At 46.2% G+C, this 23,421-nt stretch overlaps 1 protein-coding gene across 1 annotated transcript in view; it reads left to right on the forward strand.

Annotated features, from left to right (window-relative positions):
- The window catches only part of MMP17 (matrix metallopeptidase 17), a 195,673-nt gene that overhangs the window by 110,341 nt on the left and 61,911 nt on the right, over positions 1-23,421 (forward strand). The window contains exon 2 of the mRNA XM_085633855.1: positions 19,451-19,583. Coding sequence (XP_085489981.1) covers positions 19,451-19,583 — 133 coding nt within the window. The remainder of the gene's footprint in view (positions 1-19,450; positions 19,584-23,421) is intronic.

The following is a 23,421-nucleotide window of genomic DNA, read 5'->3' on the forward strand; positions in this document are numbered from 1 at the left end:
GGAGACAAATGTTGCCACTTGGCGCTCCCTCCCAGCACGCGCGCTCCACCGCAGGTCACCAAAGGCCGCAGAGATTGATGCGCGTGCAGGCCCAGCCACTCAGGTATTGAGTTTGTGTTGCTTTTCTCCTACCTTGTCACACTCATCTCGCAAAACAAAACAAGCATTTTAATTACACGCTTCCCCTGGTGTATTCCTAATATTGCCAATTGTCAGCATGCTTGATTGTCACCGCCGCACGGGTCGCTCTGGGAAGACGTACTCCGGCCATGGTTTATTGCTCCTATATAACAAGTTGCGCGATGCGTCATTTTTGGAGATTGATGGAGCGTTCTTTGCAGGACTCCTGAACGCGCTGCGTCTTACCGACACAAACGGTTAAATAATGACAGAGAAGGCATTCTTTGCTTTCCAGGAGCCGCAGGCATCTCTCATCCAATGCAAAGAGACCAGCAGTAGTGACGTTTTTGCAAACACAGGTCCCCAGCAGGGATGTATGACGTTACAACGCATGCTGTTACAACGCATGCTGTTACAACGAAAGTTTTACAACGCGAGTGCATTGACAACGCAGGACATTACAACGCAAGTCTTTACATCGACTTGCACTAGATGGCGTGCTAACATTAAAAAAGTGTAATTTACTATTCCAACTCCAGTCCACGTAACAGTAGGGAAGGTGTTGGGATAGTAAACTACACTATTTTTAATGTTAGCACGCCATCTAGAGCAAGTCGATGTAAAGACTTGCGTTGTAATGTCCTGCGTTGTCAATGCACTCGCGTTGTAACAGTTTCGTTGTAATGGTAGTGCGTTGTAAAAGTTGCGTTGTAAAGGTTGTTCCCCCCCCAGCAGACTTCAATGTCACAAAACCTCAATGGGATGCTGAGATTGTCCCAGCCAATGCTGGCATTAACTGATCTTGTGTGTCTGCATTCTAGGTTCAATGGCAGTGACATGAACCAATCAGAACAAGTGGGCGTGATCTTAGAGGGACGAGTGTTTGCTCACATGACATTGAACATTAATAGTAAATAATTGCGTTTTCACTCATTATGCACCCTTGTGTTTGGTTCGTGCCTTTACATGAGGAGCAGTAAATTGACAGTAGCTAATGCCCTCTCAAGGGCACATCATTCTCTGTCATGGCTCTGAGCAGAAGCCATTTACACTTAAGTAATAGCCAGTGAGTGACATCACAAAGCACAGCAGGGAGTGCACCAGGTTGTCACAGAACCCTCAGTAGGCGTGGAGGTCTGTAATTTGCAGCAGGAAAGTCAGTGACATCATAAAACATGACCTTCGAGACCCCCTGATGGGAGTGACACAGCTGTGAAGACCAATGGGCATATTACCAAGACAGGCGATACAATTATCGCCGCTTTAGCGGCAGAAATCTGCCGCTAAAACTGCGATAATGGGCTTGATAATATGCTCTATGGAATTCCAATTGAAGCTCAGGTTAGATGCTCTAAATCCTCTGGACTAGTGCAGGCCTAGGAAACGTACAAACCCGAGCCAGGAATTCGGCAGATCGTAACCAGTAAACCTACACATTATTTGAGCGAGGTGCGTCCAGGCCAACAATCAGTCCTGCGACGCTACAGGACTTTTTATTGTTTGGGTCAGTTCTAAAACTCTTTTCCACATGAAAGGACGCACGCAAGAAATCCAAACTTCAAGCCTGATTCATGGGGTAACTTGCACTTTTGAGTAAGTTTACACTTTTGAGTAAGTTTACTGCTTATCTGTATCCAACAAATTCCACTTTTGTAGTAATTTACACTTTTGTAGTAAATCCACGCTACACGTGGCCACCTACTGGTACTACAACACCCTCTCATGCAAAACAATGGAGGTAGGGACTTAAAATGAAACCCCATAGGAAATAATGTTAATTTAAATTGAATTATTTAAAGTAGGTAAAAACATAGGGGCACATGCGTCAAGGTAATCATTTGTGATTACCAAATAGAGAATTTTAAGGATTTGCTATCTGGTAATCGCAAATGCCTATGCATGAAGGATTCGCAATTAATCTTGCAGGCCCATAGGAATGAAGGGGAATGCATTTGCGATTACCAAATGTTTGCAAATGCAAATCCAACGGTGCCTGGGGGCCCAAGCCCCCCCTGAGGCACCCCCAAAAAAGATAAGCATGCACATGTGCGCTACATAGCACATTGAAAAAATTCATTTTTTTGCATTTTCAAATACATGGACAAATAACCATCAACTTGAAGTTGATGGTGATTAGCGTTTCCTACATGCAAAGTCGCATTTAGGAAATGCTACATGCATCTCAAATAGGGCAAATGCATTCACAATTTAGGTCATCGCAAAAAATTGAGATTACCTATTTTGCGAATGCAAAAAGGTACATGCATCTGAAAAGGCATTTTTCCAGTATCAAACAGGCTGATTGTGTGAATCGGCCTGTTTGCGACGGGTAAAATGCTGGATGCATGTGCCCCGTAGATACATATAAAATAATGTTAAAAATATATTTTAAAAAGTACATATTTATTATTTAATTATAAAATATATAATAACCTATTTTGTTTGGGTTATTAAATATTTTATAATTAAATAATACATTGTTTATAAAAGATTCATAAAGTTATCACTGCTAAAGTTTATATAGCACCGCAACCATTCAATGGTCACATCGTAAAGCATGACACACTGCACACTATGATGTCGCAGAATCCCAGAGGGAGTTATGAGGGAGTGACAGCCAGTGAGAAAGTCAATGGTATTGCAATGTATGGCGTGGAGTGATCCATAAAGTTACAAGGCTCCAGCAGTGGATACAAACACTGTTGGCGACATCAGCAACAGAGCATCATTTTTTTCACCGAACCCCAGCGACTGATGAAAAGGCGAGTCAGTGACATCACAGAACACGATTCAAGGTGATCTGTGATATCACAGGACACAAAAGGCTGTCACGGTCAGTGAATGAGTCAGTGACATCACAGAACACGATACAGGGTGATCTGTGATATCACAGGACACAAAAGGCTGTCATGGTCAGTGAATGAGTCAGTGACATCACAGAACAAGATACAGGGTGATCTGTGATATCACAGGACACAAAAGGCTGTCATGGTCAGTGAATGAGTCAGTGACATCACAGAACACGATACAGGGTGATCTGTGATATCACAGGACACAAAAGGCTGTCATGGTCAGTGAATGAGTCAGTGACATCACAGAACACGATACAGGGTGATCTGTGATATCACAGGACACAAAAGGCTGTCATGGTCAGTGAATGAGTCAGTGACATCACAGAACAAGATACAGGGTGATCTGTGATATCACAGGACACAAAAGGCTGTCATGGTCAGTGAATGAGTCAGTGACATCACAGAACACGATACAGGGTGATCTGTGATATCACAGGACACAAAAGGCTGTCATGGTCAGTGAATGAGTCAGTGACATCACAGAACAAGATACAGGGTGATCTGTGATATCACAGGACACAAAAGGCTGTAATGGTCAGTGAATGAGTCAGTGACATCACAGAACACGATACAGGGTGATCTGTGATATCACAGGACACAAAATGCTGTAATGGTCAGTGAATGAGTCAGTGACATCACAGAACACGATTCAGGGTGATCTGTGATATCACAGGACACAAAAGGCTGTCACGGTCAGTGAATGAGTCAGTGACATCACAGAGCATATGTGATGTCACAGAACACAAAGGACCTTCACGAGAGACGATCTATTCAGAATAAAAAAAAGCTGTTACCTTAAGGCGCTATCTCCAAGAATGGTGATCGGGAGGGTTGAGGGGGGGATGCACGGAAACTCCTGTGTAGCGCTAGATTGCTTCTTCATAAATCATTCTCAAGGGTCTCACTCGATTCTGTTCATGCGTATCATTTCTGAGGGTTTAACCATGTGTGATTCCGTTGAAGGACATTGCTTATAAAGTCCTTGTTTCCTTATGCGTCCCCCTTGCCACTTCTTTGATGTAAGCTATATTGTTGCACAGAGTCAAAACTAATCAAAGGTGTACCAATGCATGAGTATTTACTTCATTTCAAGGTGGCTATATCCTAATTAATGGTTACCAGATTTGCATTTTTACTGATTTTTACAGATAAATACAGACAGAAAGCAATGCGTACCTGTTAGTATCTATTTTTAAAAGGACAAAAATACAGTAATAGTGTGCCTCTTGTGAGTGACTTCCCATGCGGTGCTTCGTGAATTACAGGTCAAAAGCTGATCAGAGACAGCCTAGGCAGGCAAAAAATAGGAGAATTCCTTAAGTACATACATATCTGAACATATATTTGAATATAATGCTAATATTAACCTGTGGTTGTAGCATTTTATTATGTGTGGCTGCTTAATTTGCTAAAACGCGACAGGCATCAAAGTATGAGTGAGTTAATCAGTTAAATAAATGTGGAAATATTCCTCTTAATGAATCCATTTATTCTCAAAATACAAAAATAAATATGGATAAATACCGATAAGTTGCCTAAAAAATAAGGGGCAGATTTATGAGCCCCTTGCGCCACTTTTGCGTCACTTTTAACATGGGAAAAGTGACGCAAAATTGGCGCAAGGGGCTCATAAATCTGCCCCAAAATATGGATACAGAAAAAAGTGTTTAAAAAAATACCATAAAACCAGGAGTGCTGATCATGATACATGAAATGTACAAGTTAAGATGTTACCTTAACATTGTTGTCAACCCCCGTCCTCCACTCCTGCCATGGTCAGCATGCTTTCACACTAACAATGCCCCATTACACAATGTTCAGCAGCAGGATTTACATTGCTAATGATTGCACATGACCGGAAGTCAACATGTCGGGGTCAAAAACGGCTGACCGCATGATGCAATACACTAAGGAACATGTCATAATGTACACAACTCTTGGTCATAACAGCAAACTGATCCCTCACGTCAGACACTCACAAAGCAACAATACCTTCGCACACAACAAGGCACAACACTTTATCAAACAGTGGCATAACAAGGGGTATGTCACACTGCGTGGGGAGGAGGTGTGACGTGCCAGCTCTGAACGTGGGGTCTGAGCTCATTGGCCCCGTTACTTCATTGAACATTGTGTGATTCTATGCAAATCACTTGACATCTTTGTGCATAAAATGAACAAATGTGAAATGTAACATAATTATTGAAATTCAAAGATGCAATAATGTACAGTGCTCCGTTGCTACCCAGCTAGGTATGGACCATACAAACACACATAAAAGTAACCCCAGGACAATAACAATAAATTGACCAATCCCTGCTCACAACAAAGAAAACATTAACCTCTTGAGTGCCCATGACGAGATGGTCTCGTCATGGGCCACGGTTGCGCTGTGCCCATGACGAGACTATCTCGTCATGAGTCCCGCCCGCTAATGAAACGCCCGGCACAGGGCGTGGAAAGGGCGGGGCACTCAAGGGGTTAAACATCACAATTCAAGGTCATTATCGCTACTTTGTCACAGAATAATAGGAGCTCAGCCTCCCCCTTCCATACATTGACTCCATCCATTGTTGATGGTTCATTTCCACCTTTCACAAGTGAAGGTGCAAGTGGGAGCACTATGGCATGGGTGGGGGATGGTAGAAGGAAGTACCATAACTTCTAAATGTCATGTCTTTCAAAGATTTGTGCTTGATACACTTCTAACACCCATTCAACCTTGACTTCCCTATCACTCTTAAGGTGAATCGTGTCCGCGGAAGGTTCTTAGGGGCATATTTGCAACAGGCACCGATAATTATCGCTGACCTTGTATACCGCATTTTTTTGTATCGCTGGAATATTTAGCCAGGCTAGCGTTGTATTAACAACGCTTAGCGCCATGGCGATGTATATTCCAGCGATAGCGCCCTTTTCCATGGAACATCGCTGGTTTTCCAGCGATCTTCCATGTAAAACGCCGATATGCTTGATGATACGACCCTGTGGTCATATCACATGAATCCACCTTCCATGTTAGGTATGCCTTACTCAGGAATTTAACAGACGTTAAATTCCTGCATTAAGGCATACTTAGCGCAATTAAAATATTCGCTTCCCCTCATTGTAAATATCGCGAGGCTGCCTTCGCGATATTTACCCACATTGTTTCCACAGACACGCCTACTTTGCATCTCATTAGCGATGCGAAGTTAGGCGTGCTGGAAACGGGCGCTAAGTCAGCAAAATACCCAATAGCGTGTCTTTGCAGATAAGGCGATAAAATTATCGCCGCTTTTTGGCCGAAAACGGCCGCAAGAGCGGCAATAATTTTTTGTTAATATGCCCCGTGGATGTTATTGGCAGTGATGAGCTACAAGCTTTGCGCACTCTCCTCTGCATCGGAGGCTGCGGTAACTCCATTAATTCCAAGCTTATGATGCCCCAGCGTGGGGTTGAATGCTTCTAACCCCCCTTTAATACTATAGTGTTAGAGCTTTCTGGTTATTTTTGTGTAGAAGAATTCCACCCGAGTTCTTTGTCTTGAGTTGAGGACAAATGGGTGTAAATTAAGAATTCCTTTAGTCAGGGGTGTAGCTTCATGGGGATGTTTGGGGTGTTACACAAGCACTAATAAATGTATTTTGTGATAAATATTTAGGTACAGGTGCGTTCAGTTGGGTATGGTGTGGTGTCTGTCGGATTTCCCCAGGATGTTTTACACACACAGAGAAAAATGCACACACTCTCTCCCTATTTCTATTTGGAAAGACTTCAAAAATGTTGGTTATTCCACAAAATAATTTGTTTTCTCTCACTTAGTACTTTTTGCAATCCACAATTCTCTCCCTTTCGTTGCCCCTTAAGCACCTCTAAAGCGCTCTGCTTGTTGTATAAAGTGATTTACCATAGTGTGCCAGCCTGATAGTTGGGAAATTTGAAGCTTCCCTCCCCCCCCATTATACTGACCAAGCTACGCCCCTGCCTTTAGTTCTTGATCACCCATGGCCCATTTGATCTGCCAGAATTTCAGTGCTGTTATAATGCCCAAGAAAATTTATAATGTAGAATTCTCCTCTGAGGACCTAAGACAGGGTCTTTTTCAAGGATCCTTTTCTGTGGACCTAAGCGGAGGTCTCGTCGAAGAAACCTCCACTGAGGACCTAAGCAGAGGTCTCGTAGAAGAATCCTCCTCTGAGGACCTAAGAGGAGGTCTCATCGAAGCATCCTCCTCTGAGGACCTAAGCAGAGTTCTCTTCGAAGCATCCTCCACTGACGACCTAAGTGGAGATCTTGTTGAAGCATCCTTCTCTGAGGATCTAAGCGGAGGTGTTGTCGAATCATCCTCCTCTGAGAACCTAAGCAGAGGTCTTGTTGAAGCATCCACCTCTGAGAACCTAAACAGAGGTCTTGTCGAAGCATCCTCCTCTGAGGACCTAAGCGGAGGTCTTGTTGAAGCATCCTCCTCAGAGAACCTAAACAGATGTCTTGTTGAACCATCCTCCTTTGTGGAACTAAGCAGAGGTCTCGTCGAAGCATCCTCCTCTGAGGACCTAAGCGCAGGTCTTGTGGAAGCATCCTCCTCTGTGGACCTAAGCCGAGGTCTTATTGAAGCATCCTGTTCTGAGGACCTAAGCGGAGGCCTCATTGAAGCATCCTCCTCTAAGAACCTAAGCAGAGGCCTTGTTGAAGCACCTTCCTCTGAGGATCTAAGCGGAGGTATTGTTAACGCATCCTCTTCTGAGGACATAAGCGGAGGTCTCATCGAAGCATCCTCCTCTGAGGACCTAAGCGCAGGTCTTGTGGAAGCATCCTCCTCTTAGGACCTAAGCAGAGGTCTCATCGAAGCATCCTCCTCTGAGGACCTAAGCTGATGTCTTGTCGAAGCATCCTCCTCTGAGGAGCTAAGCGGAGGTCTTGTTGAAGCATCCTCCTCTGAGGACCTAAGCAGAGGTCTCATCGAAGCATCTTCCTCTGAGGACCTAAGCAGAGGTCTCATCGAAGCATCCTCCTCTGAGGACCTAAGCTGATGTCTCATCGAAGCATCCTCCTCTGTGGACCTAAGCGAGGACTTGCCGAAGCATCTGGGTTCCTATGTTGAGCTCACACAAATGACCCTGACCAAAGTTCAGCGGAAACGTATCACCCTGAAGAACCCACCTCTGGTGGCTCGATTGGATCCGTGTTTGACCTCATGGGGAAAGATCTGAATCCAACCAGGTCCTTCAGCCTTTCACCCTTCAGAGGTTGATACAATGAGTACCATTCAGTTGGGTAACAATACACATCTGTTATTCAGTGCCCAGAAGCCCTTCGGGCGACAGTGTACTTTACAAATACACTTCATATGTTAAGGCGGCCACATGGGAGGGTGTAAATGCTCTTAAAAAAAGGATCTTTTACTTGGAAAACTTAGACACAGGCGGACCTTAGCAGAATCGCTGGCGATTTTATAGCATAAGTACCTTTACTCCCAAAAGACGAAATGTGTCAATCCTTTTTACCAGCGACGATGGAGACTGCATGATATGAAGTTTAGAATCTCAAACATAGGTTTCTAATAAATCCTTTCTTTCTTCATGTCTCTGAGGAAAAAGTACTCAGTGTTTGCAAAGGTAAATAGGCATTGGCAAAGCCAATAGGTCTGTGTGTATTGTGCGAAGGCATGCAGCGTTAGCGCATTAGAGTGAGACACATAGCAGGGAGCCAGCAGGAGTGCACACTAACAGCCATAGCTGTAAGTAGTCCCTCGCGCAATTCAATGCGAGCACTTGAGTAGAGGCGGAAGGCTGCACCCACAAAGCCAATAGCATTAGGTGGGAGATGTATACCCCATCAAGCGAAGCCAAGAGTTGATTGACAAAGTCTCCAGCCAATGGCTGAAAGAGACTGGTCAATGAGAGCCAACAGATGAAAGAGGCGGAACCAACACTTGACATATTGTTAACAAAAAGTTCTATTTGACAGCTTTTCTGTTAAAACCTAAACCTAAAAACCACATTCACATTTGATGCAGTGTCAGACTAAGGGATCTGGTAAGAGCTTGTAAAGTTCTTGTTTTATATATATACTTGTATCCAAACATGTTCATGCTATAGAATGTATATTTTTGTCTTTTTCTTTTCTGCTGTATTATATATAGCTGTAGTTGCCGTAAACTCAAAAGGTCTTGGCTAACACCAGCCCAGTGGCTCTGTGGTCAGGGCGGGTGGCTCCTTCGGTTCTGACCCAGTGGCTCTGTGGTCAGGGCGGGTGGCTCCTTCGGTCTGGCCCAGTGGCTCTGTGGTCAGGGCGGGTGGCTCCTTCGGTTCTGACCCAGTGGCTCTGTGGTCAGGGCGGGTGGCTCCTTCGGTTCTGACCCAGTGGCTCTGTGGTCAGGGCGGGTGGCTCATTCGGTTCCAACCCAGTGACTCTGTGGTCAGGGCAGGTGGCTCCTTCGGTTCCGACCCAGTGGCTCTGTGGTCAGGGCAGGTGGCTCCTTCGGTTCTGGCCCAGTGACTCTGTGGTCAGGGCGGGTGGCTCCTTCGGTTCTGGCCCAGTGACTCTGTGGTCAGGGCAGGTGGCTCCTTCGGTTCTGACCCAGTGACTCTGTGGTCAGGGCGGGTGGCTCCTTCGGTTCCGACCCAGTGAACACGGCTGGCGATGGGCAGCTCTTTTCAGCGTTGTTTCCTCGCGCGAGTGACAGGTGCCGTGAAGAGTGTAAAGTCTTCTGTGACCGTTTGGGGTCTAGGGGAGCAGCTGTCTCAAGGAAGCCACCATGGGACAGCACTCTGAGTGCCCTTGGCCCTCCTGCCCGAGAGGGGCCTGTCCAGAAAGGTCCCCAGACGGCCTCGGCTCCGTCGCCTTTGTTATTATGGATGACTTCCATTGCTCGTCCCCGGGGCCTTCTGGACGTTCATGCGTGACACAGAGGCTGTCAGGCGGTCCCCGGACGCAGCCTCCCGCACACTTAAGAACGAGTGACGGCCCCGGAGCCGTCGAGCGCGTAGATCGAATTAGGCGCTATTGCGCGCGTCCAATCGATCGCTGAAGCGGGGCCCTGTGTCGCAGGTGATTCCTCTAAAGCAATCAGGGTCCCATCGCACGTCTAATGCTCCACAAACGAGTCTGTTCAGCACAGATGCAAACCAGAGGCGGGACATGTGATGGCAACGAGCGCCACGGCTGATGGCACAAGCAAGCGGGCACGGGTGGGCGCTACATGCAGGCCAACGGATAGGTGGGAGGCTTATAAAAAATAATCGCGAGAATATATGTTCCCTATCGACTTATATAGAAGGAGAGGCAATTTCAGGTGGGAGACAGATACAATTAAGACACTTTTTGCATCAAAAATTGTGAGTCTACTGTCTGAATCGGGTATAATGCCATGTAAGGTGCTTCTTGCTGCGCTCACGGGTGCGGTGTGTGTGTGTGTGCGTGTGCGTGTGCGTGTGCGTGTGTGTGTGTGTGTTTGTGCGCGCCCTATGTGTCAGTCAGTGCTGTAAATGGAAATACAGAAGATCAGGTATTCACTACTTACAATACATTTGCTCTTGAGAAGTGCCGCCAGTAAATGTTCAAAAACAACAGTTGATGGACAGAATGCAGAACAATGTCATACGTTCACCCCAGTACAGAGATCTGGGCCTAAATCCATCGTTTTTTTGCTCACCATGCCATTCCAGTTTGAACCCAGCCATAAGCAAGTCAGTCTGACCCTGTGCCCCATGGGAACAGTCCAGCCCCAACTGCCAAGCCAGGTCCTCCCTGGACTGGAAATAAGCATCCTAGGACCGGTTTCGGGCTTTCACCCCTCTTCAGCCGGGATAGCTTGATTCCAGTGGCATGGAGAGCACGGGACCCACGTCTGGGCATACCCTTCCCACTCGGGGTGACAAATGCAAAAACAACAGTTGATGGACAGAATGCAGAACAATGTCATACATTCACCGCAGTACAGAGATCTGGGCCTAAATCCATTGTTTCTTTGCTCCCCATGCTATTCCAGTCCATCAATTGTGTGTCTTTTGCTTTCTCGCCCTAAGTGCGCCAGGTATGCCCAGATGTTGGCCCCGGGCTCACTGTGCCACTGGAATCAAGCTATCCTGGCTGAAGAGCGGTGAAACTCCAAAACCGGTCCTAGGATGCTTGTTTCCAGCCCAGGGAGGACCTGGCTTGGCAGTTGGGGCTGGACTGTTCCCATGAGGCACAGGGCCAAGACTGATTTGCATATGGCCAGGTTTAAACTGGGGTGGCATGGTGAGCAAAAGAATGTAACGTTTAACCCAGATCTCTTGACTGAGGATCAATGTTTTGATTTGTTTTGCATTCCGTCCATCAATTTTGTCTTTTGCTTTCTCGCCACCAGTAAATGTACTGCAGCAGTGCGGAGAAGTGCAGGCACTTTCTCTTTCAAATTAAAGAACTGCAGGTACTCAGTACCAGACAGTACCTGTCCATTTAAAGCACTGAGTGTGTGGATATTATGTAGAGGTGTAAACGAGAGACTGCGGGACACGTGATGGCACCGGTGAGGTACCTGCATAGCTGATGTCAGCCGCAAGGAGGGATGAGCATGTGTGTGTGCTTGTGTGTGTGTGTGAGTGTGTGTCTGTCTGTGTGTGTGTTGTGTAGATGCAAACAAGAGAGTGGACTTTGTGATTGCACAGATGAAGGAACGGCACAGATACGTGCACCACCATGAGCAAGAGGTGATGGGTTTATCTATGTGTGCGCCTGTGTATGTGTCAGTGCGCTAGAATATTATGTACAGGTATAAATGAGAGACAGCGGGACATGTGATGGCACAGGTGAGGAAGAGGCAAAGCTGATGGCCACCACAAGGGGAATGGGTGCATCTATGTGTGTTTGCATGTATGTGTGTGTGCATGTGTGTGTGTGTAATATGTAGACACAAATGAGAGAGAGTGGGCTTTGTGACTGCAAGGGTGGGGGGCGGCACATTTGCATGCACCTCCATAAGCGAGGGGTGATGGGTTTGTGTGTGTGTGTGTGTGCGTGTGTGTGTGTGTGTGCGTGTGCGTCTGTGTGTGTGTGTGTGTGTGTGTATATTATGTACAGGTATGAACGAGAGACAGCGGGACATGTGGTAGCACAGGCAAGGGAGAGGCGTCGCTGATGGCCACCACGAGAAGGGATGGGTGGGTCTGTGTGTGCTCATGTGTTTGTGTATCTGTGTGTGTGGGTGTATTATGTAGATGCAAATGAGAGACAGCAGGACATGTGGTGGCACAAATAAGGGAACATTATGGCTGCGGGCGCCAAGACAATCAAGGGGTCTGTGTCTGCTCACCAGGGCCGGACTGGCCTATAGGGCCATCTGCAGTGCCCGAAAGGGCTGGCCTCACAGATGAATGTGTTGGCCGGTTTTCTGGCTATAAGCGAGCCTTTTCATGATCTGGTGTGTCCATTTTTTTGTTGATTCCTCTGATATTAGCACGAGCATTGCCTGCAGTAAGAACACATGCATGCTGTCTTCTGTTTCTTGCAAACACCTTTACAGCATTTATTTACAAGTTCCAAACTGCTCTGATTTGCAAATGCTGGCCACTTTCTTTATCTGTCAGACTTGCTAATGGGGCCACTTTTATTTTGGTGCCCAGGTCTATTGTCTGTATCTGTCTAACCCTGCTGGTACCGTTTGCGTTTGTGCATGTATGTACGTATGTGTTTATGAATGCATATTCTGTGCAGTAGCACCCTGGAGAGAGCCGGCCCTCTGGTAGCACAGGTGAGGGAGAGTTACAGGTAAGGGCACCACAAACAGCAAGGGAGGATGTTTGCGTCTGTGTGCTCAGCTTTGTGTGTTTGCACAGACACATGTACATGTTCTTGCAGGTGTGCATAGGGTTGTGTGTAAAAGTCTACAGCTATCTCAGTGTGCTCACTTTTCTACCTGTTCATGGGCGCATGTGTGTGTTCTGAGTAAGCCACTCTGAATACATGTCCACCCCAGTGGTTAATTTGTAGAAAGATAAGTGCCGTGGTCTCGCCAGGAGGCAGCTTGCACAAGCCCATTTCTCCTGTTAGCGCCGCCTAAGACCGAACCAACTACTACCCATGAAAGTGGGGGGAGGGTGTGGCATAGCGGCCAGAGTCGCCGAGTTAGAAGCTGGGGAACCAGGTTCGAGTCTTGAGGTCGGCTCAATATCCTGTGATTCTGGCCAAATCACTTAATCTCCCTGTAAATGAATGTGTCCTTAGCTGGCCTGGTGCTCATGAAATGTGCCGGTGCTGAACATTGGAAACCACCGGCTCAAATTACGCACCGGTCCACCCTCATTTGGGTCTGTGTCTGTGCCAGTGTGTGCACTCCTGTTTGTTTGTTCATGTGCATGTTTGTGTGCGCGAGCAAGAGAGAAATAGACAGATAGACAGAGAGGCGCAGGGCCTGATCTGGAAGTCAGCGAATGGGAACCATCGTCACAAACATGACAGATATCCTGTCACGATCACAGTCTATCCTATGGGGATCGTGATACGGCGGACGGGATATCCGTCATGTTTGTGATGGAGTATTCTCTCCGCCGACTTCTAAATCAGTCCCACAGTCTGTATGTAACCATATGTCCACATGGGTGTGTGTATGCATGAGGGTTAATATGTGTGTAAGTATGTATGTGCCTACATGGCTGGATGTGTGAATGTGCATTCAGCAGCGTGTGCCTGTATCTCTGCAACTTTGCATATGTCTGAGTGTGTCTTTATCGATGTCTATTTGCCTGTTTATGTGTCTGCTTGCCTGTGTGGATGTAACCCGTCATGTGCCTGCCATGCGTGTGTCTGTGTGAGTCTCTGTGAGTGCTGTGTGTGCCTGTATACTGTTTGTGTGTGCCTTTCTCTGTGTTCTTGTGTGTGTGTGTGTGGTTGTGTAGATGAGAACATGCAAGCCTCCACGTGTGTTGAAGCTGTATGTGTGTGTGCGTGCATGTGCGTGTGGTTGTGTATGTGAGAACGTGCAAGAACCAGTGTATGTTGAAGCTGTGTGTATGAGTGCGCGTGTCATTGTGTGTGTGTGTGTCTGTGTACCAGTGTGCCTTTATGTGTGACTGAATGTCTTTGAGGGACCCAGGGTGGCCGGTGACTCATGTCATCTCAGCTCCACGCTGAGCACTAAACGGACGCATTTGAGACGTGCCATAAGTGGGTGTTCCACCAAGCATGAAATATGGAGGCGCATAATCACCTGAGGGCAGCGGGGGAGGGGCAGGGAGCTGCTACAAGGCAGAGGGGGTGGGAAACAAGGTCACCTTCCGAGAAAACAATTAGGGCTTTTCAGACCTCCTGGTCTGTGGCTGGGAATGGATTTCATATCATAGTGGGCCCCAACCTTATGTATAGGGTCTGTGTGGTGGGAGCTGGGCAGTGCCCTCTCACCGCCTCCGCTATTCTCTTGTTGATTTGTTTTTTAGATGGCTTGAAATAAAACATAAAACTTTATGGTACATTCCATCTCTACAATGTTTCACTGGCTTTTATCGGTACTTTGATTGTCTTCACTGAGTTTGTAGAGACTCGCCTGCATCTGCGGTCTGCGGCAAAGGCTGGTGTCCTTGGCATGTGCCGTGCAGCTGCCAAGCGGCCTCATTGTGTGCCAGCGACACATGGGCTCAAAATGAAGGGCCCGATTCACACACTGCCTTTTGTAGTACGTAAACTGGCACTACAGTACCACTACTTACTTTCCACAAAATGCTATTCACAAACCTACGAGTGTAAATTTCCAATTCTTATATCTTTTCTATGGGGAGAGCATCACGCTTGTAAGTTTACTTCGTAGCAGGAAATGTGGGAGGGTCCAGGGTAGTGGGGGGAAAAAGGGGAATACTTACTACTACATGGGAGAGGTGTAGGGAGGAGTAAGGAAGGGTACAGAGAGAGCTAAGGAGGTATTTAGGGAGGGACAGACAGTGACCCACAAAAGAATAAGCCCAGAGCTATTCACAAACTGCACATCTAAAGTTACTACAGCCAAAAAGACCCAACACAGGAGTAAATCTACTCCAGTTCTGACCTGGAGTAAGTCTACCACTACACATAGCCAACCACTGGTACTGTAACACCCTCCGCAACAAATAACGAGGCAAGGACACAAAATAAAATGCAATAGGCAATAACGTTAAAATAATAAATGTATTTAAACTTTTTTATAAATATATTTAAATTCATGTTAAAAAAAGATATATCTTGGTACTAAATAAATATAATTTTATGGTAAAATATTTTGAAAACCTTTTTCTATTTAGAAATATCTGTAATTTAATTTAAAACATTGTTTAAAATGAATTCTTTACATAATGCTTTGTCATTTTTAATACATGAGTAAATATAAACATTGTACTTTAGATGGGATTTTTTAATAAATCTTTAAAATTACATTTAATCCTAAATTTAATGTAATACATTTAAATTAATTCAACATTTAATTCAAAATTAAGTCACTAGTGCTGTAGAATTTTTTCTTTTGTTCGACATTTAAAATAAACACATAAATAAATATATTTTACAGTAATGTTTATTTACAATTGTTTTTATATTTCCCTATGCAAAACAAGGAGAGGGGCTCAGTTAAGTACAAAGAGATAGAGCACCAATAACTGTTAGGTTAAAAAGAATTTTCTCTTTGTGCTAGAATAGAGACTTATGACTTACTGAAAGTTTTATTTTATAACGGTGTGTGTCTTCTGATACAACGTATATATATATATATTTTTTACCTTACTGTCACAGTTGAGGCTTTGACTTTTAGTCATTTGTGTTTGACTATTTTATTTGATGTATTGTAAACATGTGATACCTCTTTTGAATTTGTCAATAAATTGCAATTAATGTTCTTTACTTATGAAAGAGTTTTTTTACTGATAATTTTCCAACATTACACGTTAGGCAGCCATAACCTTGTTTGAAAGTGTGTATGTGGATGACTGTGAGAAGGTTTGTTTACGTAACATAAGTCATAAGTCTCTATTCTAGCACAAAGAGAAAATTCTTTTTAACCTAACATTTATATTTCCCTATACTTTACCAAAGGAAGATATCTGCCTCAGAAGTGGAGAACTCTGTCTGTATGCGAAATGTCAGTAGTAATACATTTACATTACTAACTGAATTTTAAATTAAATTAATTATGTAATTAATTTAAATATATTAAAATACATTAAAATAATTTCCAAAGATTTATTTTTTTAAAACCAACCTTGGTCACGCTATCCTTTAGCAGCATTTATTTATAGATTTTAATTGCAAGCACACCTGCATGCTTCATGAGTAATGAGGCCGCTTCTCTGGCCAGGCTACCAGACAGAACCAGGTGCTGAGTTTTCCCTTTCCCTGAAGTATTTTTTAAATACCTAGAAACAGGTGCTGCTTATCACACCTGGCCAAAACAGAAGAGGAACCCAAAAGTTGATTCAGAGTTAGAACCTAAAATATATTTATAAAGGGCAGGATGGGAAAGTAACGGGAGGTGGAAGGCAGAAGTCACTGAACATGATAAGAGGTCATGTCAAGCAGGATATCTAAATGATTCGAGACACCTTCAAATTTATGGTTTTTAAATCAATTTGTAGGGAAATTGAACAAAAGAACTGTGTTGTTCTAGTCTCATTTCACGAACCTCCCCCCCCAACACCCCTGGGAATGATCAGATTCCTTATCACACCATAAACGAAGAGACACATTTAGTAAGTTCACCTTCAGAGCAGCATGTAAAATGCTTTGTAGCAAATGCATTACAACAAACAAATGATGGACGGAATGCTGACAATGCAGACATTCTCCCCCAGTCAAGAGATCTGGGTTAAATCCATCGTTCTTTTGCCCACTACGCCACCCCAGTTCAGACATAGCCATATGCAAATCAGTCTTGACCCTGTGCCTCATGGGAACAGTCCAGCCCGAACTGCCAAGCCATGTCTTCCCTGGACCGGAATCAAGCATCCTAGGACCGGTTTCTGGCTATCAGCCGTCATCAGCCAGGATAGCTTGACTCCAGTGGCGTAGTGAGCACGGGTCCCACGTCTGGGAATACCCATCCCACTTAGGGCGAAAAGCGTTACAACAAACAAATGATGGACGGAATGCTGACAATGCAGACATTCTCCCCCAGTCAAGAGATCTGGGTTAAATCCATCGTTCTTTTGCCCACTACGCCACCCCAGTTTAGACATGGCCATATGCAAATCAGTCTTGACCCTGTGCCTCATGGGAACAGTCCAGCCCGAACTGCCAAGTTATGTCTTCCCTGGACCGGAATCAAGCATCCTAGGACCGGTTTCTGGCTATCAGCCGTCATCAGCCAGGATAGCTTGACTCCAGTGGCGTAGTGAGCACGGGTTCCACGTCCCACTGGGGTGAATGTATGACATTGTTCTGCATTCTGTCCATCAATTGTTGTTTTTGCATTTGTCACCCCGAGTGGGACGGGTATGCTCAGACGTGAGTCCCGTGCTCTCCATGCCACTGGAATCAAGCTATCCTGGCTGACGAGGGCTGAAAGCCCGAAACCGGTCCTAGGATGCTTGTTTCCAGTCCAGGGAGGACCTGGCTTGGCAGTTCGGGCTGGACTGTTCCCATGGGGCACAGGGTCAAGACTGATTTGCATATGGCTGGGTTCAAACTGGAATAGCATGGTGAGCAAAAAAACGATGGATTTAGGCCCAGATCTCTGTACTGGGGTGAATGTATGACATTGTTCTGCATTCTGTCCATCAATTGTTGTTTTTGCATTTGTCACCCCGAGTGGGACGGGTATGCTCAGACGTGAGTCCCGTGCTCTCCATGCCACTGGAATCAAGCTATCCTGGCTGACGAGGGCTGAAAGCCCGAAACCGGTCCTAGGATGCTTGTTTCCAGTCCAGGGAGGACCTGGCTTGGCAGTTCGGGCTGGACTGTTCCCATGGGGCACAGGGTCAAGACTGATTTGCATATGGCTGGGTTCAAACTGGAATAGCATGGTGAGCAAAAAAACGATGGATTTAGGCCCAGATCTCTGCACTGGGGTGAATGTATGACATTGTTCTGCATTCTGTCCATCAATTGTTGTTTTTGCATTTGTCACCCCGAGTGGGACGGGTATGCTCAGACGTGAGTCCCGTGCTCTCCATGCCACTGAAATCAAGCTATCCTGGCTGACGAGGGCTGAAAGCCCGAAACCGGTCCTAGGATGCTTGTTTCCAGTCCAGGGAGGACCTGGCTTGGCAGTTCGGGCTGGACTGTTCCCATGGGGCACAGGGTCAAGACTGATTTGCATATGGCTGGGTTCAAACTGGAATAGCATGGTGAGCAAAAAAACGATGGATTTAGGCCCAGATCTCTGTACTGGGGTGAATGTATGACATTGTTCTGCATTCTGTCCATCAATTGTTGTTTTTGCATTTGTCACCCCGAGTGGGACGGGTATGCTCAGACGTGAGTCCCGTGCTCTCCATGCCACTGGAATCAAGCTATCCTGGCTGACGAGGGCTGAAAGCCCGAAACCGGTCCTAGGATGCTTGTTTCCAGTCCAGGGAGGACCTGGCTTGGCAGTTCGGGCTGGACTGTTCCCATGGGGCACAGGGTCAAGACTGATTTGCATATGGCTGGGTTCAAACTGGAATAGCATGGTGAGCAAAAAAACGATGGATTTAGGCCCAGATCTCTGTACTGGGGTGAATGTATGACATTGTTCTGCATTCTGTCCATCAATTGTTGTTTTTGCATTTGTCACCCCGAGGGGGACGGGTATGCTCAGACGTGAGTCCCGTGCTCTCCATGCCACTGGAATCAAGCTATCCTGGCTGACGAGGGCTGAAAGCCCGAAACCGGTCCTAGGATGCTTGTTTCCAGTCCAGGGAGGACCTGGCTTGGCAGTTCGGGCTGGACTGTTCCCATGGGGCACAGGGTCAAGACTGATTTGCATATGGCTGGGTTCAAACTGGAATAGCATGGTGAGCAGAAAAACGATGGATTTAGGCCCAGATCTCTGTACTGGGGTGAATGTATGACATTGTTCTGCATTCTGTCCATCAATTGTTGTTTTTGCATTTGTAGCAAATGCATTGCAAAATTGTGCAACAAAATCCAGAATTTGTCCCATATTTCTTGCATTTTACTGAGGGAGAGCCCAAGGCCTCACGCACTACCTGAACACTACTTGGGGAAGGTGATTTTGCACTTCATGAAAACCGGTCCGGCTTTTAATGATGCTGCGTCCACCCCCTCCATGGAAGTCAACACATTTCACCATTGGATTTCTGTCAATAGTTCACCAAGCATGTGACTGGAGCAAGGGTCATTTTGGGGTATCTGAATGGCTAAAGAGATGACCAACTGGGGCAGCCGATGGCACTTTGCGTGTTTCATGGTTCTCTTAGAGCTAGGCTGGACAGTCCAACTGGGGTTTGGTAAATTTGACCAGTGGGAGCAGGCGGGGTGTGGGACTTCCATGGTATTGAAGATGGCAGGGCCTGACAAAGCACTAACGTCTGCGTGTTTTGATTACTTGTTTCCACCAGGACTGGTTGGCAAGGTTCGGGTACCTACCTCCACCGGACCCGGTCAGCGGGCGGCTGCAGACCCAGGAGGAGCTGATGAAGGCCATCAAAGCCATGCAGCAGTTTGGGGGTCTGAAGGCGACGGGCGTGCTAGGTAAGGCTCAGAGGGGATTTACTTGGACAGCCGTGAGAAGCAAAAAAGGGTTCCTGTGTCTTCCTCCCATGCTTTAACCAAGCCATTCCCAAATGGTGCTATATTCAGTTTTCTCTGACCTCCAACACATTAATGGTACCTAAGGGAGAGGTGTGAACAGATCATTCCGAACTCAAACTGTTTGGACGTAGCCAGGCTTGTGCAACTCTACACGGCTCACATAGCTGAAAGGCAATTTTGGAACACATGTACACATGCCACCTTATTGGAATATCTTTATGCACATCACCATGTTGAAAGGTCAGTGTGAATGCCGACATGTCAAAAACTCATTACACTGATCGTTATGTTGGAATATCTGTACGCATGCCCCCATGTTGGAAGATCAGGAGACTCACCGTCATGTTTGAAGATCTTTGCGCGTACCACCTTTTTTGGAGCTCAGTGCCTTCAAAATCAGGTTAGAAGATCTGTATGCACGGTACCGTGTTGAAAGATCAGTACACATGCCTCCATTTTGGAAGATCAGTGGACTCACTATTATGTTAGAAGGTCAGTACGCTCACAATCATGTTGAAAGCACAGTACACATGCCACCATGTTGAAAGATCGGTACGCTTATCACCTTGTTTGAAAATCTGTACCCACACCACCTTGCATGGCCCCATGTTGGAAGATCTGTACGCTCACCAACATGTTAGAAAATATGTATGTGTGCCACCATGTTAGAAGATCTGTACATGTGCATTATGTTCGAACATTAGTACGCTCACCACCGTGTTAGAAGATCTGGATGCATGCCACCATGTTGAAGATCAGAAGGCTCATCTTCTTGTTAGAAAGTCTGTACCCATGCCACCTTGCATGGCACTATTTTGGAATATCTGTATGCTCACCATCATGTGCAAAGATATGTATGCGTGCCACCATGGGGAAAGATAAGTACGCTCTCCACCATGCTGGAATATTGATACAAGCGCCACCATGTTGGAACTTCAGTACGCTCACCACCATGTTAGAAGATCTCTACGCACACCTCCATGCTGGAATATTTGTATGTGGGCCGCCATGTTAAAACATCAGTACACTCACCCCCATGTTAGACGATCTGTATGCATGCCTCCATGTTTGAATATTTGTACATGGGCCGCCATGTTCTTCAGTACGCTCACCACCATGTTAGAAGATCGGCACGCGCATCATCTTGCTGAAAGATCAGTCGGCCCACAGTCAAGTTGGAAAAATCAGTAGGCTTGCCATTGATTGGAAGATCAGCAGCTCCACGGCCATGTATGTCACCTTCATCGTGAAAGGGCGGCAAGTGCACCTCTACATTGGAAGATCTGTACAGGCACTACAATGTCAGAAGAGCTGTATACCTGCTAACATCTCAAAAAAGGTACCACTGCCGCCATGGTGGAAGATCAGTATGGAAGAAAGGGAGTCTTTGACAAAATATAGTAAGCATTTGTACAAACTGGACGACCTAGTGCTTAGAAGCAGACTGGCCTATCCTAGAGTTCATGGGAGACCTGTGCCTCGTAAGGGAAAACATTGTTTGGGCAGAACCCGTCACACCTGAAAGTCTGTACAGAGCGGGAACAGTCGTCACACAGCAGGTTCATTCCAGGTAAGGACCGGTCACGCTGGGCCATATTAAGACAAATCAGGTTCATCTTTGAAGGTCTGAAAATGGCTGAGTCTGGTTCACCCCAGAGAGGCCTGCACAGAATGAATACAGTCAGACACATGTCAGGAGAAGAGGAGGAGATGGAAAAACATGAGAGAAAGACCATCCCAGAACAAGAAAGCAAGAGAGACACCGGATAAGGGGTGAAGAGACTATGTCAGAAGCCTGAAGACTGGGCTAGATGAGGATGAGAGAGGATGGGGGCAGGAAGTCCTTAATAGGGAGACACACATAATGAGAGAGAGACATAATGATGCATAAACAAAGAGAGAAGCAGGTAGGCAGAGAGGCAAAGAAAGCGAGAAAGTGGGTCAAACAGGTGAGAGGGAGCAAGGAAGGGAGAGAGAGAAAGAGAGAGAGAAGTTCAGACAGTGTGAGCTAAGAAGGGTGGAACTGAAACCAGTCCTGCTGTACCTGAAGGCTGAGCCTTACCGATATGCCCCGGGCCTGACCCTGTACACAAAGATTACTCGCCGACCCGACGGCTCCACTTCACGGCAAGCAAGATACTGGGAAGATTATTATGACTTATTTTTTGTAAAGCGCATCTATCACCCAGCGGGCATCTTGGCACTGGTAACTGTCAGTGGATAATTAGAGAAACATCTTATCAGGCGCCAATGCCGCAGGCAAGAACGGAAATGGCGTGCTGACCCTTGCCTGTCGGGAAAAAGCCAAGCAGAAATCTTTCCTGCAGGAGTACAAACACGCCATCTTTCAGGCCAAATCCCGTTTTCTCACTGATAAGATAGTGTTGGCAGACGATTCCACCAGCATGCTATCCAAAGTCACGAAGGAGGTTGCTGAGCCCCCTCGGACACAGCTCTTGAACCCTTTCCAAGACTTCTGTGACAGAGTAGCACCCTACTTCCAGGAGAAATTCCTTAAGATCTTTCATGAGTTCACCCCAACTGCAGAGGATGAACCTATCACAGAGGTAGCCAAAGGGGAAAATGAAGACCCATCTAAGGAGAAGCTTGGCCAGGTTCTGGGGAAGCTTGCCCTGTCCTCTTTTCCATTAATCACAGCTCGGCAAACCAAGGAACTTTTACTTGGCCGAAAGTCCAGAGCTCCCTCAGACCCTTGTATACCTTCCACACTCGGACTTTCCCCTGATTTGATAGCCAACTTCCTGTGAAGGTCTTCAATAACACACTCATGTCCCGCAACTACCCAGCCACCTGAAAGGAAGCAGTTGTCTCACCTCTAATTAAAAAACCCAACGCTGATCCCTTAGAGTTGCAGAACTTTCGACCTATCTCCCTTCTCCCCGTCCCGGCCAAAATCCTGGAAAAATTCATCAATGTTGAGCTAATCAAACACATTGAATCCCAGGAAATCCTTGACAGCTCTAAGAATGGATTTCGTGCCGGTCACAGCACTGAATCTGCCTTGGTAGCGGCCACTGACTGTAACCGCACCCAGGTTGACGCTGGCGGATCTGCAGTGCTGGTTTTGCTCGACCTCTCGGCAGCATTCAATTCCATCTCTCGAGTGCGCATGATTCAGCGACTGCAGGAAACATGAGTCACTGGGGGGCCCTGCAGCTTCTCCACTATTTCATACCCAGCAGACCTCACACCGTCAGTTGTGGAGGCTTTAAAGCAAAGGCCTTTGGCATTCCCTGTGGGGTCCCCCAGGGATCCTCGCTTAGCCCCACTCTTTTTAATCTCTATGTGACCCCCCCTGGCAGAGTTGGTGAGATTGTTCGGTTTCAAAGGCTCTCCTATATGGATGACACACAAATCATTGTTTCTATATCTAATGATTTGCAATTGGTTGCCCAAAGGTTTAATCAATGTATGTCCAGCATTGTACGCTGGATGAAGGACAACTCATTAAAGATCAATGAGGACGAAATCGAGGTGCTAGTTTTTGGCCCACAGAATTCCATCTGGTCTAATGCCTGGTGAGCTGCAGATTGCGGTTCCCTTCCTGTACCAGTCAAAACTGCAAAACTCTGGGGCTCATCTTCGACAAGGGTCTGTCCTTTGATCCCCAGGTTAACCGTACAGTCAGCACCTGTTTTTACATCTTGAAAATCCTGAGGAAAGTACTGTTGTATATTCCATTGGAACTACACCGGCCCACTATTATCGCACTAGTCACCTTCCAGCTGGACTTTTGCAACGCTCTGTACCTTAACAT

The sequence above is a fragment of the Triturus cristatus genome, chromosome 11 (genome assembly GCF_964204655.1).
Source record: "Triturus cristatus chromosome 11, aTriCri1.1, whole genome shotgun sequence".
In the NCBI taxonomy this organism is placed as follows: Eukaryota; Metazoa; Chordata; class Amphibia; order Caudata; family Salamandridae; genus Triturus; species Triturus cristatus.